Source organism: Hetaerina americana, unplaced genomic scaffold (assembly GCF_022747635.1).
Source record: "Hetaerina americana unplaced genomic scaffold, ioHetAmer1.1.p SCAF_22, whole genome shotgun sequence".
NCBI lineage: Eukaryota > Metazoa > Arthropoda > Insecta > Odonata > Calopterygidae > Hetaerina > Hetaerina americana.
Window position 1 is genome coordinate 6,622,001 of NW_027286786.1, and position 18,345 is coordinate 6,640,345.

The 18,345-nt window shown below is 44.4% G+C and overlaps 1 protein-coding gene across 1 annotated transcript in view; it reads right to left on the reverse strand.

The window, feature by feature from the left end:
* The window catches only part of spz5 (spatzle 5), a gene marked incomplete at its 5' end in the record, with an annotated part of 50,471 nt that extends 34,486 nt beyond the window's left edge, over positions 1–15,985 (reverse strand). Inside the window, one exon of the mRNA XM_071586424.1 lies at positions 15,852–15,985. Coding sequence (XP_071442525.1) covers positions 15,852–15,985 — 134 coding nt within the window. The remainder of the gene's footprint in view (positions 1–15,851) is intronic.
* Positions 15,986–18,345: the final 2,360 nt, after the last annotated feature.

The window sequence follows — 18,345 nt, forward strand, 5'->3', positions numbered from 1 at the left end:
TTCAAACTTTAACAGCATAATAATCGGTAAAATTGTTTTTTGTAGATCTCCAGGAGGGACGCCGTGCTCTATTTATAGTTATTGTAACATTAAAAATAAAAAAAATATTTTCCGTTTTGCCTCAAACATTGTTTGTGACGAAGTTTATGATGGATATTATGACCTGGATATCCTTTGTAATAGCGGAGAGATAAATTTACAAACCATTAACGAATGATTGGGCAGCCGAGGAAAGTAAAACATGGGAGGGTTGGCACTCCCGTAATGCCTTATTAATTGTATTCACTACGTACCTCAGTGTTGTGTTGACCTAAACAGGATACTTGTAATCACAGCAAACATTTTGAAGTCTTACGATCAATTATAATGTTAGCTGCTTAAGTATTCCATCAACCTTTTTCGCAGTGGGAAATTTTAAATATAACCATTTCATCATTAAATTAATTATTAGCAATATTATTATTAAGTGTTATTATTAATTTGATTAAATACTATGCTTTCATCTCGAATAATTTCACCAAGTATCAATTTAAAGTTGTTAGAGGTTAATACGATGTTGTCCAAATAAATGGAAGGTGAAAAACACTTTCGCTTACATGTTTGGGTATCTCTACGCTGGGCACTTGGCGCGGTTTAAAAAGTTTTCCGGGCCACAAATTGACAAATTAGACTGAGAAATAAGATTATAAAATTCATGACAAGTATAAATTGGCGAAAATAAGGCATGGAAGTACGCCAAATACTGACAATAACAAGTGTAGAGAAATGGAATTGTACGTCCATGATGAAGGAAACTGACGACAGCTCGGAAACACGGACGACCGGCGAGTGAACAGAAGAAAGAAACATCTAAAATGGGGCGCCTGATTAATTCAAGTGAGCGAACCAATCAGACGCCCTGTCATCCGGAATAGTAAGACGAAGGGTCGAGTGAATTGGAACTCCACGGAGAAGACCGAATGCGCCGCCGAGAACGGAGAGGAGCAGAGAGGGGGGCCGCAGGCGTACGCCCCCCTCGCCGGTCCCAAATATAACCCAGAGAACGCACTGCGCTATTTAGCGCCCGCACTGACCTCCCTCTTCCACCGAAATTGCATAAGACCCTCAAAACTTGATTCGAAAGCGAGAAAAAAAGGCCTCCGATTCTCGTGAATAAGCAAGAACTTGTATTCTGGTCTGAACTCGCCACATCAGTGCGGGCAGAGTAGGGTGCTTGGAGGCCCGTATCTGGCGCCGATGTCTTCCTCCATCTTGACAGGATTTCCGCCCAACGTCTACGTTTCCTCCCTGCCCCAAGACACTGATACAGTAGGATGACGTTTGAACACACCGACTTGTAGAAATGACGAGAAGTCAACAATTTTGAATGAAATGAAAAAATACTTGGAAACCTGGAAAATCAACGCATTTAACTGACATTCGCCAAATGCTGCCAAAAGTCAAGGGCAGATTATTGCGCGGGATAGTGCGGGGTATTGTAAGGGATGGAGTCTTCTGGGAGAGCGTTGCGAAGGAGCAGGAGGCTACGACGAGGGCTCCCTGGAAGAAGGGACCATTTGGTCTCAATTTCGCCCAAATGAAGATCCATCCCTCCGACTGCTGAGGGGAGTCCGGTTGACGACGGCGAGGAGGGACGGACGTGATTCCGAGAGGAAAAGTACCGCGCGAGAAAATCGCCGCACGACCAGAGGGTTAACGAGCGGACGATTCCTCCGCGGATTTGCACGAAGCCCTGAGGAAGCCGAACGCTACGGCCGTCTCTCATCGCCCGGAGGCCAACCCGGGTCCCTCGGGGCGGAAGCCACACGTTCTGCCCTCTTGCGCCGAGGAGAGTGCGTTTCCCTCGAACTGAGACGTCAACACTTGAACGTTCACTTTCCCTTCGGCCCCGCGATCCGATCCTTCGTCTCCACGGAGGCAGAATTGCAATCCTCGGAGTGGAAGAGGATTCACGGCACACCAATCGGAGGATCGTTCACACCTCTCAACACGTCTGCATTGAAAGGTGAGGAACGGTACCGATTCAATTTTATCGCATTGGTCGAATCGGAGGTTGGTTCGATAGGCGAGGGCACATATTTCACCTCGCACTTGTCGAGCTTCAAAAGGCTTGCGAATTTCTCCCATTATGGCTACAATAATCGCACTAGTTGGATTTTTTGATGGAAATAGCCATAGCCATCTCCCGCGGGATTTGAACCGGGACCCTCCGGGTGAGGAGCCGAAATACAGGCTACCGTGTCTCAAAACGACAAGGATGACGGCGTCCAATGGCCGATCAGATAATAAAATGTCCCATAAGACGATGGCCATGTTTAGTAAAAGCGAAGGAGACTGCCCTCGAGGCGGGAGACAATGGAATTTCAAGGCTAAAGTCGAACTCGGGGCGTCTCCACGTGAATCCGGAAGAGATGACACCCCTTCGAGGTAATCGTTTTCTTGGCACTGCGGTCAGCGGATCTCTCCGGCGGATTCCTGGCTCGCCGAACGTATCCTTGGAGCTTCGTTAACGATTCAGAACGCCCTCCTGCGAGCTAAGGGTGAGACTCGTGGGAGTCCGTGGAATAATACCTCGTGAACAATAAGATAAAAAGGGACATTTTGGAGGAAAGAATCGAGAAAATAACGATAAAAAAATTTCTCGACGAAGCTGAACTGTGCATGGTTGTTGTTGAAATGAAGATGGACGGAAGGACAGCCTTTAATGCTTTCGCGGAAGTAACTCTCGATTCGGAATCAAATATTCCTGAGGAATTTTCTTAACTTTTCAGATTATGCGAATCTATTTATAATGTTTCCTTCCCATTTTCCGGAGTCGTGGTAATTCTGGCACCTCGCTATTAGGTCACCATTAAAAAAGAATAACAAATTAAAGCCTAAATACACGAAAGAATGCGCGAGGATGGCGAAAGTACATATAGTATGTGTTGGGGAGTAAGAAAAACAAATCTGAAGTGGAATGGGCAACGGAGCCATAATAAGCGGGAAAAGCCGGTTCGCTATGGGAATCTGGTTTGGAGGGTCTACGCAAACAAATGGATCAAGTCTTCACAAAGCGTGATCGGAATTCTAAATTCATTCGCGGAGAGATGCATAAACAAAACAAGGTGCGATTGGTTGTACACGTCTGTCGACCAACGGAGTCAGACAAACAAGAGTCGAGGAAATTCCAGAAACACTCGAAATACATCAATATCTTGACCACATATTCCATAGAAACAACATGGTAACATAATATCTGAGGCGAATTTATCTCGAAAACGTGAAGAGTTTTAGTCTTCATTTGTGTCTGACTGCGCGCATTAGTGCAGAAAATCACGTAAGAGACCGCAAGTATATTTCGTAAGTACGAGTTAAATAAGGCGAGCGTTGATTTGGCGTGTGAATTGTTGGCATTCCTTCATGTGGAGAAGGGAAATAAAAGCTGAAAGGTTAAAAAAAATCAGCTTTATGGACAAATGTCATCGCATGAAGCAAAATTAAAATCAGTGACGGACGGCTGAACTAAGGTGGTTTTTAGCATCAAGAAAAACGTGGCGAATAACGTAAGGGGAAATTTAACAAAGGAAGAAAATTAATACAGAAAAATAAAAATTACAAGGAACTGGACCACTATGGTGCAAAGCCACGTGCTAAAGAATTGAGAGCGCGTGCTAAGAGGAAAGGGTGACGGAGTGCGTGCTATGAGAAAGAAATAGTGAGGGGTCATGGGCGAAAGAAGCTAATGGGTGCGCGCCGCGGCAATTGGCACCAAGGACACACTTATTATGTTTATTCACTGCAGATGAAATTTCTTTGTGCTCTCATCATAATTAAAAATTTTACCCGTGATAAATTCCAAGAAACGGCGGGAGATGCCGCGACAGTAACTTTTTACAGAGTCATCCGCTAATTTGCATTACAATACCACAGTTTCAAAGGGTAAAAATCACTCGCCTTAATCGGGATTCGAACCCGGATCCCTCGATGCCTGGCCGAGTGCTTTAGCCAGTAAGCTGTCGAGGAGTATACTCCTTCACTCCCAAATTTTTGGGTATTTAAAGGAACAAGATGTTATGACGCATTGTACGTACGGTACATCGTCTGAAGGCGTTCCGGGGCGTCCTCTTGCACAAGGAAATGGTGGCGGCTCCGAAGGAATAAGACGAAATGCCGTAAGATAAAATGCGTCATAACATCTTATTATTTTAAAGTCCCCACAATTTGGGAGCGAAAGAGAAGAAACTACCCCTCGGTAGTTTCACTGGCCAAAGCACTCGGCCGGAGAAAGGGGGATCGGAGGTTCGAATACCGGTTGAGGCGTATGATTTTTACACTTTGAAATTGTTGCATTATAAGAACGAATTATTTTCTTCAAACTTCTAAATGATGAAGAATGATCTGGTACTTTCCCGGCGAATAATGTTTTCCAAGATTAGGTGGGAGACCCGAATAATCTTCTAAATGATGATTCAATATGCACTGAATGATTGAAGCCTTGGGACTGCTCAGGAGTTGTCCTCTGGATCAACACGCGAATTTAGCGAAAAGACTGGTGGCGTGGAATGGGGAGGAAAATGCCATGAGCGCAGCACTGGATCATTCCTGGAGAAAGCAGTCCTCAGCGCCGCTGTTTTGTTTATTCGATAGCGTTCTGGGTCTCGCAAGGATTCAGAGAAGAGAAACGGTCTCCGAGAGCCACAAGCCGACGACGACGTAATAAAACGATTTGCGGGGAGTCACAGTATAGCAGCCAGCTACAGACGTGGTGGCATTCGCTTCGATGAGTTGCTTTCAAACGTCGCGCGTTCAACGAGTCCAGCTTGCTCTCCGCCAGCATCCCGCACGCTCTGTTCCCCATTCGACTGCCCGACAAACTTCACTTATGTCGCGTCTTTCCTCCATTTGAATTGTTCTTCATTTCGGGCGAAGGAATTCACGGGCGCAGTGTGTGGAATGTAATTATTATTGAACCAGACGTGCCTGGTATGTGCTGAACATGAACTCAGTAGTACCAATGAAAAACGAAATAGCCGAGACCGTAAAGTTTACGGCCTCTGCTTTTATTTCGTTTTTCATTGCTTCACGACCGTAGCAACGCTCATTTTATATTCACTCAGTAGTACCAATTATAAAAGCAATAACAACTCAATTTTTAAATCTTCAATGGAAGGATTCAGATCCAATGTTTCCGAGATTTAAAGACGAGTGGTTTTGGAGCGCAGCGCGTTCTATTTTCAATTTTGCATGGTCCACTGCTTTGTCAACTTAATTCACTCCACCGTGAGCAAAGTCAACGCATCCCAAGCCTATATTAAATAAATTATATAGCCAAGGCTATATTAAAACCATGAACAAATTGATCTATTAAATTAATCCGAAAACAGTACTTTGGCTTTACATAGGACAATTAACACTGATATAACAATAGACAATTACAAACACTCGAGCCCTACATGGAGAAAAAACCATTTAGATTTGCAAAATGTAGTAATAATACACCGAGTAGCGTATCAAAATTATTAGAGGAGCTGGGTCGGGAATCACTCAGAGAGGGAAGGCTAATTACAAGTTAAATCTCTCGCATTAATTAGAAGGATGTCTCTTTTGCGATGATGTTGAAAATGCATTATTAGCCCCATCATAGGGGCTAATAATGCATTTTCAACATCATGGCAACATCATTTTCAACATCATTTTCAACATTTCCTGCAGAAGGGCCAGGAGAGATAATGTAAATAAAATTCGAGAAATTAAGTGTGGAAACAGTATTTCAAGTTATTTCCTCTCCAGTCTTAAAAGTATTATTTACAAACAATAACAATAAACAGGGGCCAGAATAATCTTGTCCGAACGCGCTAGGGGCGGATACTATTTTGGGTCGAAAGCAGTCTGGTGTGTAATAAACCCCTGCCATACACCCCAGTAGTGGCTTCCATGGTTTCGTGTACTAATGAATGAATGTTTCACGCTATATCTTTCATAATACGCTACAGAATCAGAATCTATATTTTGATATGTTTAACTCCCTAGAAAATCACAAATAGGTTGGCAGATGTTATCGTAATGTGATAAGAAGGGGTTTGGAGAACTTTCCCACTATTGAATTTTCGTGATAGCCTCCTCAGGCATCGGTGGAATGACCAATCGGCGAGTCGGATGGGAACGCTCCCCGGCAGCGCTGACCGAATGGTGCGCGTCGCTCGGAAGGGATGGATGTCAACGACCGGCCCAAATGCTGCATGGCGCCAGGGTTCCCGCCATGTTCAGAGGCCTTTTGCCGCATTCACATTCGCCGAAGAGACCGCCACGGGGGGATAGGGAGGGCAAACACTTCCCGAACGCAATTCTCGGTCCCCTTCGAGTTCAATTGAGCGATCGTCAGCCGAGCGATGCATCCGAAGGTTGCTTCGGCACGCGTCGGGGGCAGCACGCGCCAAACCACTTTGCGCCTGGTTGGACTCGCATTCGCCAGAGGGGGTGCCCAGGGGCGCATTAACCCCATTTGCCGCCCTACGCTATAGTCAATGTCTGCCGCCCCCTTAAGGAATTAATTTTCTACATTTTCACGTTAATAAAAAGAATGTATCCAATATAATGCGAACCAAATTCAATGTGTCCACAAGGTCCTCGCGCCTAACAACAGGAACTAGCGAAAAAAGGAATAGGGTGATCATTCGCAAGACAATGACCAATGTAAACAGAGGATTCGCGCTCCTGGCGGCCAATGGTGGAACCTTTTTTCTAAAAAAGAAAACGGGCGCGCGCGAAAAACAATAGAGAGGAGGAGGAAATTGGGCTGTTGGAAGAATTCCAAAGAATGTCGGAAAGTTGTATCCGGAATATTTTGAATGGCGATGGGATATTGGATCTAGAGGCGAGGAGATGAGGTGTGGGGAGGAACAGATTAGACATTTTGGAAGGAAAAAATGGAGAGACGCTCGGATTTGAAGGGTTTACTGTCGTAAAGGGTGCCGAGGTGTGTCGTGTTAAATGAGGCATAAAAATGTGGCGGTGGTAGCCTTGCGTATCCATCCAAAACACACCTACGCCGGTAGGCTGCCATTAATAAGAATAAATTTCCCCCATCGTGAGAACAATATAAATCAATCGAAGCTTAAAAACACGTGCGCCGCTCACTTGTGCGTGAAATGAGGAGGGAATGGCGACGCATGCGTCTTCGGGAGCGAGTGTTGGCGGACGGTCGTTCGGGCGTCTCGAGTTTATCTTGCCGGGAAGTATTCATTTCGCCTGGATTGGCGATGGGGTCGCTCCGATCCCAGTCATTTAACACATTCGGCAACCATCGTATCGTGTTCCTCTCAGTCCAATTCAAATAACACAGTTTCACGCGTAAGATGGAGATAACCCTTCAAGATGAAATAAGACAAGTTGCTTTTCCACATAAAATATTTTTATTACGACTTAGGTTTCGTTTCAGCGTAACGTCATCAGGTATGTTGAATAGCAACGAGTCTCCTTTCATCTAATTCAAATGTATATATTTGAGTTGAATGGCTCCGGAGAAGGCGACGATGGATCCGAGCTCTCCTTTACTACTTCGCTGCTAAGTGGGAAACATGAAGGTGACTCTCGATGGCTTGCTACATATATTAGTGAGGGAGATTTTCAGGTCACATTGTACAACTAGGATATCACACAAAAATAAAAAGATTTCTGATTTTTGAAGCAGTAGTCCACTATAATGCACAACTAAATCAAGAAGGAAATCGGAAAGGAACTAACTTCATTCCGGGAAGTTACGGATCCGCAAGATAAATGAACTGTACTCGTATGTATAAGGCGATATCCGACATGCCAATGAGTTGCTTCAGCATTTAATTATGGCCGCAGCCAGGGCAATTGAGGGTCCATTCCTACAAAGTTAGGCGAACATGACCTTTGACTTATTAGTAAAAAAGGATCCAAGTTATATTAATTAGTTTAAGTTAAGTAAATTTAGCTATTACCTTGGTGGTCGTCTCCTAGGTGATTGCTAAAATAGTATAATCATGAAATTAAAAAGTACTCGTTTCCTCTCTTAAAAATAAATATTTATTCAGTAAGACTATTTGCGATAAAAACGATGCCTTGGTATAACATTTTTCAACTTGATAACAGAAACAACGATTCCACAGAATGGCTTTTATTGACTCTTTTGCCATGGTTTCGACGCTCACCCTCAAAACTATGGCAACATTTCATTCAATGCCATTCGGACTAGCGGCGGTGAGACTCTCAATGAATATGAAAGCAAAGTAAGGAGACTAAAAAAGTATTTTGGAGAATTTTTATGACGGAGAAGAAATGCATGCAAGAATAGTAGACGAAGGCGACGCCGTCGACGACGATGATGAGAAAGTCCATGCACATTTAGATCTGAATTTGACGCTCCAATGAAGGAATTAAGAATAAAAAAGGCATCAAGAGATCGAAATCCTTGCCTTCAAAACGAAATAAAAATTTCATGATAAAAGAATGTGACACAGGCATCCAACCTCATTCGTGAAATGTACATGAGACGAGGAATATTGGCGCACTTGAGGAAGAATGTAATCGTTCTTTATCCAAAGAGAAATAGTCAGCAAAATCAGACCGACGACACATGGATAACAGATTCTGACATTTAGAATGAAGTACCAAAGAATGGAGAAGAAATGGGGAAGTATTTAATTGAGAACCCATCAATTCTAGAAGAGGCAGAGGAATAGGAAAAGCGGACATTCATCTTATTCCTCAATCTGGAATAAACCTTTGAAAAGTGAAATATGGTCTCCCGCATCTTAAAGTAAATTGGAATGAAGTACAACGATGGGAGATAGATCCACACCCTTTAGATGAGAGCAGTCGGCAGTGATTAAACGTGGTGAAATAGGCTAAATGAAGAAGATAAAGGATTATGGTAGGGCTGCTCATTATCGCCTTTGATATTCAACGAGTAAAGACGTATGTCAAGAAGGCAGATGACTAGATGCAGGAAAAGATAGGAAGTGGTGTACGAATAGGAGGAGAAATGGTAAGTATGGCGCGATCAGTGGACCATAGAGCGAAACTGGACCTCACAAGGGGGAAACTACGATAGGTATACACACATGCGCACATGTGGTTGAAAACCGCCCTGCCCTCTTGGCAGTCACCTTCTGGTTGGGAACTGGGGTTGCTGCTCATATGAACTGTATACGCTTGAATGAACCAACCGTTGTTTTTACGCTTCCTTAACCACCATGCTTCCCTAAAACATGAACAGCTTTGCTGTGATTAATAAAATATTATTAGTACCTCGGTCATTGCTCAGGCGTACATGCCACCAAACAGTCATAAAGAGGAAGAAATCGACAGGGTACAGGATAAGTTAGAGGTCATAATTGCGGGTGTTCCCAGAGGGAAACACTTCCGTCCCATACCGTCACATTCCAATCTCAACTGGGGGATAGGAATGCGACAGCAGGCAAGGGAATAGATGGCAGAGAGGTAGGGGACTAGGGTTTACGAACAAGGAATGACCGCGGGTCTCGAATATTATGGTTTGGCATAGATATAGGAACAGCGTGATCAATTAGCATAGTCTCTTGGGACGGGATGCGGATACAGATGATAATTTAGGGTGACGTCAAGTAGTGATGAAGCGTAACGTCATATCCAAGAGGAAATTTCAGCGAAGATACAGAGAAAATGGAATGTAGAAGGATTAAAAGGAATGAAAAAAAGAGTAGAATTATGCAAAGAAACATTTGACGATGGAGGATAGAAGTGCAGGTAGAAAAAAGAAAGATGGCAACGCTTCAAAAAAGGCATACCGAAAGCAGCTAACGAAATAATGGCTAAAAGAAAAGGACTTGGAAACAAACCTTTGACTACGGACGAGATGCTTAACAAGATAAATGAAAAAGTGAAATGGAAGTATTTAAACTCAGAATCGGGCAGAAGAAAGTGCGAAGAAGTTAATTAAGTTAACTGAAAGTGGGAAAGTGGGAATGAAGTGGGAAATTAATGCGGCGAAAGAAGGATGGTGGTGGACACAATGTAAAAACATGGAGATCATACAAAGGAAAGGTGCAATGAGCGCGCTGTACAGAGAGTTTAAATATCTATTAAGAGGTAAAAAGTGAAAAACCGTGCAAACTAATAACGAATACTCAAGAAAAATATTGATTGGCTAAGGAAATATTAAAACTGAGATGGGTAGAATCTATATGGTTGGGATATTAGACCAGCAAGCCTACGCACGTATGTAAACGGTGGATATGTCATAGATGGAGCCGCTTAGATCCATGTCTACTCGATTGCGAGACAGAAAAAGCGTCGAGGGAATGGGAATGAATTAAGCTCGCGGGGATGGACTACACCCCCGCGGAACTAATTAAAAGTTTAGGAGAACGTGGAAGGAAGAGATATTTAGGGACTAATTCGTAGCATTGATGAGGGAGGAATGTAGTCGAAAGGTTTTCTCAGATGAGTGTCCCATCCCCATAAACAGCCGTATGCGATGATTTAAGAACATTTATTTTGATACGACGCCCAGCTGAAGTGGTTCTCAGGATCATCAGTGTTTTGTGGTGAGGTTGAAGCGGTGGGCAAGTGATTATTTAGGGGATGATCAGTTTGGGTTTAGGAAATGGAGAGGCACGCGTGATGCCACTGCAGTAATGAGGTCAGCAATAAAATTAAACTAGAGTATAATGAGAATGTATTTTTTTGCTATGTGAATCTCGAGAAGGCGTTCAATGAAGTCTATAGAATTAATGAATGCATCACAGAAGTCAATTGGAAAGTGAGGCAACTTATTTTCTGCAGACCTCAGCCAGCTCAGGTGCGAGTGGCGGATGGAAGGCCGGGATGAGTAGTTTTAGAAAGACAGGGGAAAGGTGTCCAATCGCCAACCCAGATTTTTCAAAGTTTACGCAAATTAATACTGAGATAAACGCCCCATATATATATATATATATATATATATATATATATATATCTATATATATATATATATATATGAGTCTCTCTTGAAGAAGGCCCCTGAGAGGGCCGAAAGCTCGAACAATTTACCGTGTAAGTGTTCTTTTATATGTGTCTATTCTTTTCTATTTGTGTTATGTTGTGTCAGCCCATTATTGTGCCGCTCGTATGAGTTTTTCCGTACAATCGTTATATATATATATATATATATATATATATATATATATATATATATATATATATATATATATATATATATTTATATATTCGTTCGTCCGGAAAATAAGTGTAATGAGCTCAGGAAAAAAAATTATTACACTTTTACATATCTTAAGCTAATATTCCTCAAAATAGTACCCTTGTGAGTCGATACACTTGTTCCAGAGGCGTTCCCATTCCTGGAACGCTCCCGCGAAGGCATCATCGGGAACCTCTCGAAGACTCGTCGTCGACCTCTTCTCTGCCCTCCACGAACATCTTGTGCCACCGAAAGATCATGTTTCTGGACATGGCTGACTCCCCGTAAGCCTGGTTAATCATACCGACGATTTCCCAAGCTTTACCGCAAATTTGATGGAATAACGGTGCTCCAAAAACTTCGGCATCGCGTTCCGTGACGTGGGTCGAGCGTGGAGGTTCGCGTTAACAGAGCTCCTCACTACACCACAGCTCAGAGCCGACTGCCTTTTTCAGCGTCGCTTGCCAACATACCCCCCTCCAATCGCAGCCCGTCAGAGCGGTGCTGGGCGCGTCTGGAGCGGCGCGCCCAGCCCAGGAGTCAGTACACTTATTTTCCGGACGAACCCTGTATATATATATATTTTTTTTTTTTTCCATGGGTAATAATAATTGCTCCTAGGAATAATAATAATTGCTCCTGGTAGGGTCACCCATGCCAGATAGGGCGACCCGCCAATCTCAAAAACCTTCTAAGATCCACCAACCCTTTGGCGCCCCCCCCGAGACATATTTCCTAATGTTTCCCCTACTTGCAACCGCCCCCGATGTAAAACCTGTCTTCTTATTAGGTCTACTCCCCTCTCCCTACATCCCCTCATGGCGCCCTCACCTCGTTCCCACGCTAATTGCCTCTCAAAAATCATTATTTATCTTTTGCCATGCAAACATTGCACTTCCTTTTACGTAGGCGAATGCATTACCCCGTTATCCATTCGAATGAATAATCACCGGTACTCCCGCAATTCTGCATCAGTCTCTTCGCTTCCTATCCCTTCACACGCCGATTCCCACAACCTTACATTCGACCAGAGGTTTGCTCTAAGCATCCTAGAATCCCTACCTAATTCAGCCACCAATATAGAGGTGAGAACTCGTGAATCCACCTACATATTAGCTTCCCGTTCTTTCTAAATTCCCACCCTTAACCGCCATCTTTAATTTCCCTCCCAGCATTCCCTGCTCCACACCTCCCTCCCAGCCCATACCCCTTTCATATATATATATATATATATATATATATATATATATATATATATACATACACATATATGACAATATGTATATATACATATGTGTCTGTGTGTATTTTTTACTTTTATAGACATATGTATATATATATATATATATATATATATATATATATATATATATATATATATATATATATATATATTATTTATTTCCGAAAAAGGTAAAGGCTACATCATGTGAGGACGACAGGACAATAAGTTTGATATCCCACGCAGCTAAAGTTGTTCTCGGGATCATAAACAAAAGGATAGAGAGTAGGGCAAATTATTACTTAGGGGATGATCATTTTGGGTTTAGGAAGGGGAGAGGTACGCGTGATGCCATTGCAGTAATGAGATTATTAATCGAGAGGAATATAGAACACAACCAGGAGGTATTTGCCTGTTTCGTAGATTTTGAAAAAGAGTTTGATAGAGTGAATTGGGAAAACTAATGAGTATATTGCAGAAAATAGGAATAGATTGGAGGGAAAGGTGGCTAATCCGCAACCTGTACATGTCTCAGACTGCTCAGGTGCGAGTGGGGAATGGGGAGTCCGGTTGGGCAGTGTTAGGAAGAGGTGTAAGGAAGGGTTGCCCATTATCACCGTTGCTGTTCAACCTGTATGCAGAGGAAATGATTAAAGAGGCATGGGAAGAACTGGAGGTAGGAATGAAAGTGGGCGGGGAATTCGCAAAATCAGTTAGGTTCGCTGATGACCAGGAAGGACTGATTTTCTCTGGCGCGAACGGAGCGGTGGAGGGGGTCTACCTGGCAGGGTAAGGTGGAGGGGGCTCTTAGAAACAGACCGACACCAATCTCAGTCGCCTGCGGGCTGTCGTTGAGTGAGGACACCGTTTTTAGCGAAGCAAGTTTTTTGTCCGCGTCGAAAAACAAAATGAATCTGAATTTAGAGCAACGTTATTCCGTGAAGTTTTGTGCGAAACTCGGGAAGACGGCAACTGAGACCCCCGATATTATCAAGCAGGCTTATGGGGACACTGCCTTAAGCCGTTCCACAGTATTTGAGTGGCACAATTTGTTTAAATATGGTAGGGAGCTCGTTGAAGACGGCCATCGCTCCGGACGGCCGTCGACGGTAAGAACCGACACGAATGTGGACAGAGTGAGGACACTGCTGAACACAGACCGACGCTTGACCAGTGAAAAAATTGCAGACCAGTTGGGTCTGTCTGCATCCAACGTCCAACGCATTATTTCACAGGAATTGGCCATGCGCAAGGTGTGCGCCAAGATGGTGCCGAAAATGGGAGCCATGGCGCGCTCGTCGTCAGACAGCTCCTGGCCAAATACGGCGTTGACACGTTGCCGCACCCGCCCTATTCTCCCGATCTGGCACCACCGGACGTCTTCTTCTTCCCCCCGATGAAAAGATAGCTCAAAAGACGACGTTTGGACTCGATAAAGGCCGTTCAAGAGGCTTCGACAAGGGTCATCAACGGCATCCCCAAAGAAAATTTCCAGCGGGCGTACGGGGAATGGGAGCAACGTTATACTTAGTGTGTAGCAGCTCAAGGAGCATACTTTGAAGATTATTAAGTCAATGTAAGTATATCGTCAATAAAATTCTTGTAAAAAATCAGTCCTACCACTTTTGGGTGCGACCCTGTATTAACCGCCTCGGAAGTGGGATCAGCAGCGAACGAAATAATCAAGAAGGCAATGAGCAGGCAATGTCTTAATCAAAATCCGGGTCACGTTCAAGACTGTCGGCGATGACTGATTGGGTCACCGGTAAAGGAGGAGTGGGCGGCGTGTAAGGCACGCGCTCTCCCGATCCGGAATGGGTGAACGGATCGATTAAAACGAGCGAGTTCGATTGAGGTCGCTTCGGGGGAATGGGCCGCGATGGACTTGGGTGACGGCCCGCCAGCGGACGCGGAACGGGTAAACAGCATTTGATAACCATCGCATCAAACTTGATTCACGATAATATGCATTATTTTGCTCAATATAAGATCAAGATAATACGCGTCTTTCAATTTTTTTGAAAGGACGTACACACGCTTAAGTAGAAGTTAACGCCTTGGTGGGTATTAAGCTATGGAGACCGGCTCGGTTTCAATTAGCCTTTGGTGAATGAAAGAAAAAAAGATGAAACACGTTCATGAACGAGTGAAACCTTGGTTCTATTCCAGGGATTGATCTGGGCGGGGTTGAGGGGTGGGGCGGAGATAGGCGAGGGTGGAGTCGGTTGAAACAGTCCTCGCCCGCACGGGGAGGGGCAGAGCTGGGAGAAGGGTGGCTGGCGAGGAGAGAGCTTGACCTTCTGGAGACGCGGGAAGGAAGGGGGAGGATGGATAGCTTAAGGATTAATGGTGGAGACTATTAATGGCAAGAAGTGTCGGGAAACATAATGATTACTTAGGTCTATATTTTGAATCTCTCTAGTGCTCAGATATTTCGGCAGCGTCCATTTTAAGACCTTTATAGACTCCGTCTAAATAATTCGACCCTTCAGCACCGACTGAATTAGCTGGAAAAGTTTCTAGAGCGCACTAAAATCATGAGAGACTCCCGACACCTCTGGGTCGAGAGCACTCTTTGAAGGCTTCGCATTTTGGAAGCATCGGGACATCCCGACTCATCGGGACCACTCTCGATGTCAGCGGGAGCACCAGTCCCTCGCCCGAAGCCAGATTGATCCGTCATCAGCCCCTCCACGACATGCCTTGAGTCCACCGTCAAGTAATTGTGTATGTTTTGGTTTTGATGGATACATTTTTATTTGCTTTATTTAAAAATATAGACTCTGATAAAAATTCCTGGTTTCGTTGGGCGTAACAATTTTTGAAAGAAACTCACCTATATAACCCTCTAAGACTCTGTCATGTACTATATACACGACATTTGCCACTTTGTGTTACGAAATCCCCATCGGATATACCTGTACACGACGTTAGGCGTCTGGCGTAGGTCCACTCGCGTACTTATGCATCCAAAATTCGGCGCCAAAGGGAGCCATCTCCTCCCCCCTCTATCGCCTTCTTTAAACTAACAAAAGACAACCGCCATGAATAATTGCCATCAGCGACGCAGTTTTCAGATGATTAAGCACTAACCGTGTGATAGCCCGCAAAACCTCCACAAAAAATGGCTCGCAATCCAAGAATGCAGTGGAAAATTAATGTTAATAGTTAGTCTATGCCGAGCGAAATGAATTTCGTTTATCTCTCGAATATGATGATTAAACAATTAAATTATATTTTTTCGAAAACATGGAAAATCAAATTTATGTCTGAATCTCAAAAACTGTTAGGTCTCACGGGATAATATACAGGTATATATTAATATAATTAATATATATATATATATATATATATATATATATATATATATTACATCGATAATTACGCATGGGGTATGGTGTACGGAATGTGGTCCGGGACACGGAGGAAGAGGTGTGGCCCCCGGGGAGTGCGTGTGCTCACCTGGGGTAGTGCTCCGTCTTCTCGCAGAAGGTGGCTCCGGGGGTGGCGCAGGCGGGTCTCTTACCCGGAGGCGCCGGCAGGAAGGGGTGGCAGCCGGGGCCGCCGTAATGGTCGCACTGCGGCACGGCGACCGCGTGTCCGGCGAGCAGGGCGAGGCCCACGAGGGCGGCGGCGAGGGCCGCTCCCGTCGACCGCTCCATCCCCGCTCCCTCTCTGCTCTCGACCACCTGCCCCCCGGGGAGAAGGAAGCAAGGTCAGCTCAGGAGCGTGGAAGTGCCCCCACGGCGGCGGACGCACCACTCAATTGCCGAGTGTTGTCCGCACGTCCGTCCACTCCGCCCTCGACCGGCGCGTCGAGGGCGGAGTGGAGGATTGATCCTTATGTACATAATTTTGTGTATTGCAGCTATTAATGTTGATTTTTTGTATCAGGAAGCCGTAGATTGAGGTAGCTCGCAATAAGGAGGCGAGATGGAGGCTTGCAGTGTGATTCCGTTGCTTTATTTGAATGGTTAAGAGGGCCTGGAAAATCGATGATGAATTGATGGCTGTTCATGGAAACGATAGTTCGCCATGTGATACAGTTGTGAGGTGGAGAAGGAATTTGCAAACTGGCCACAGATCCCTCGCAGGAGATCCATGAACAGGAAGATCATCAATCACGGAAGATTCTGCGACAGTGAAGAAAGTGAAGAGGACTTTATCCAATTGGCTTCGCTTTGAGCAACTATCCAAATTCTCTTGACAAATATTAGTTAGCACGGCAGTGTTTGGAATATATTCACGATGAATTGTACATGTCAAAGGTGTCAACACGCTAGTTCCCACGATTACCGACTCCTTTTCAGAAGCAAACACGGCGCGACCTGCAATCGAAGCGGCGTGGCTTTGAAATTTTGCCACATTCTCCCTTCTTCACTCGATCCCACCCCAAGCGACTTTTTCTTATTAAAATAACAAATAAGACCACTGAAGGGTTGGAGATAACACAAATTACGTCATTTTAGACGGGGAACAATGGTTTTCGTCGCAACCTGTGGAGTTCTATATTGACGGCCTTCGAATGGTCAAGAAACACCGAGAGAAATGTATAACTCTGGTTGGTGTTTATGTCGACAAAGCTTAAGAATAGCAAATAAAAATTAAGGTTCTACGTCGATTATTTTTTAGTAAGAGTTAAATTTTATGATACCACCTCGTTTATTATAAGTCGTATTTGGTAGTATTATACCGGTTAAGGGAAGTTTGGAATGGCCTTTTAAACTGTACAAAGATAATTCCATTGCCTCTCCTAACAAATCACCACCTGACAAACGGCACTAAAATAAGCCCTTCTCCTATTCTACTGGCTTCCTTCCTACCATCGTTACGACCAACCTATTTTTATCCTATTTATGCCCCTTCCTCGCTTGCCTGACATTGTCCCCTCTGTCACAGTCTTCAAACTGATATAAACCATCGTGAACTTAAAAAGGACTCGAACATCTCCACTCTCGTTCCTATGCACTGCTTCCCTCCTTCGCATGCATTCACGTGTTCTCCATCGCCCCTGCCAGCTGCCATCCGTCCTTGCACGCCCGCGCACTCCCTTCTATCATCTTCTCAGTACATTCAGTATTTCACTGCCCTTCGATATATCGCCCGGACACATGCATTTAAGTCCCACCTTCGCCACGGAATGCTCTCTCCTCCTCTCACACCTCACACGTTCTCTCATCTCCTCCACAGTTCATCTTACTATCTTCATTTTTTATGAATCCATAATGCAAGTCTCTTATCCAAACTCTCCTTTTTCTCAGAGACCAAGAGGCTGAAATTATATACACCTTTCAGGTCATTACTTATTGACCTGATCGTCACGCTGAGGTGAAATATCTTTGCATGACCACTCACAATGTTGTTTGGAAGTACAAAATGGTTTGACCTCAGAATGAACTGTTACCACGAACTGAAACTAAACACTTCTCTCCTCTCTCAAAGTACCCTTTGTCATCGCTAGATTTATTCTTTTTCTCCTCTCATAACCCAACCATCACGTCCTCTGTTGCTCCAAATAATATCCGAATAAGTGTCATATTCCACCTGATCCGATGTACGCCACTGAATAAATCGTTCTAGCTTCTTGAGAATCACATTATTTTCCTGATGATTTAACTTCAGACCGCACCTTTCACTCTGATCTCTCAACTTCGACTTCAAATCACTTCGTTGATTGGCTAACAGAGCTATAATAATTTGCGAATCAGACACAACAGCCCCCCCCCCCTTTTCAATCCCCTTCGAACCTTTCCCACGCCCCCCCCCGTCCCTCCGCCCCCGCCGAGTGGCCGTCTCAAGGCCACCGCGCCCCGCCGGCCGGTCAACCGCCCAGACCGTGAGACGCCACTCGATCCTTTTGGCGAGATTCCGCGGACTGAGTTCCTGCCAAGCTGGGATCTTGAATTCCCACTAGAGAACACATCGTTAGTCCTGTCACAGAGCAGACAAGTTGGAA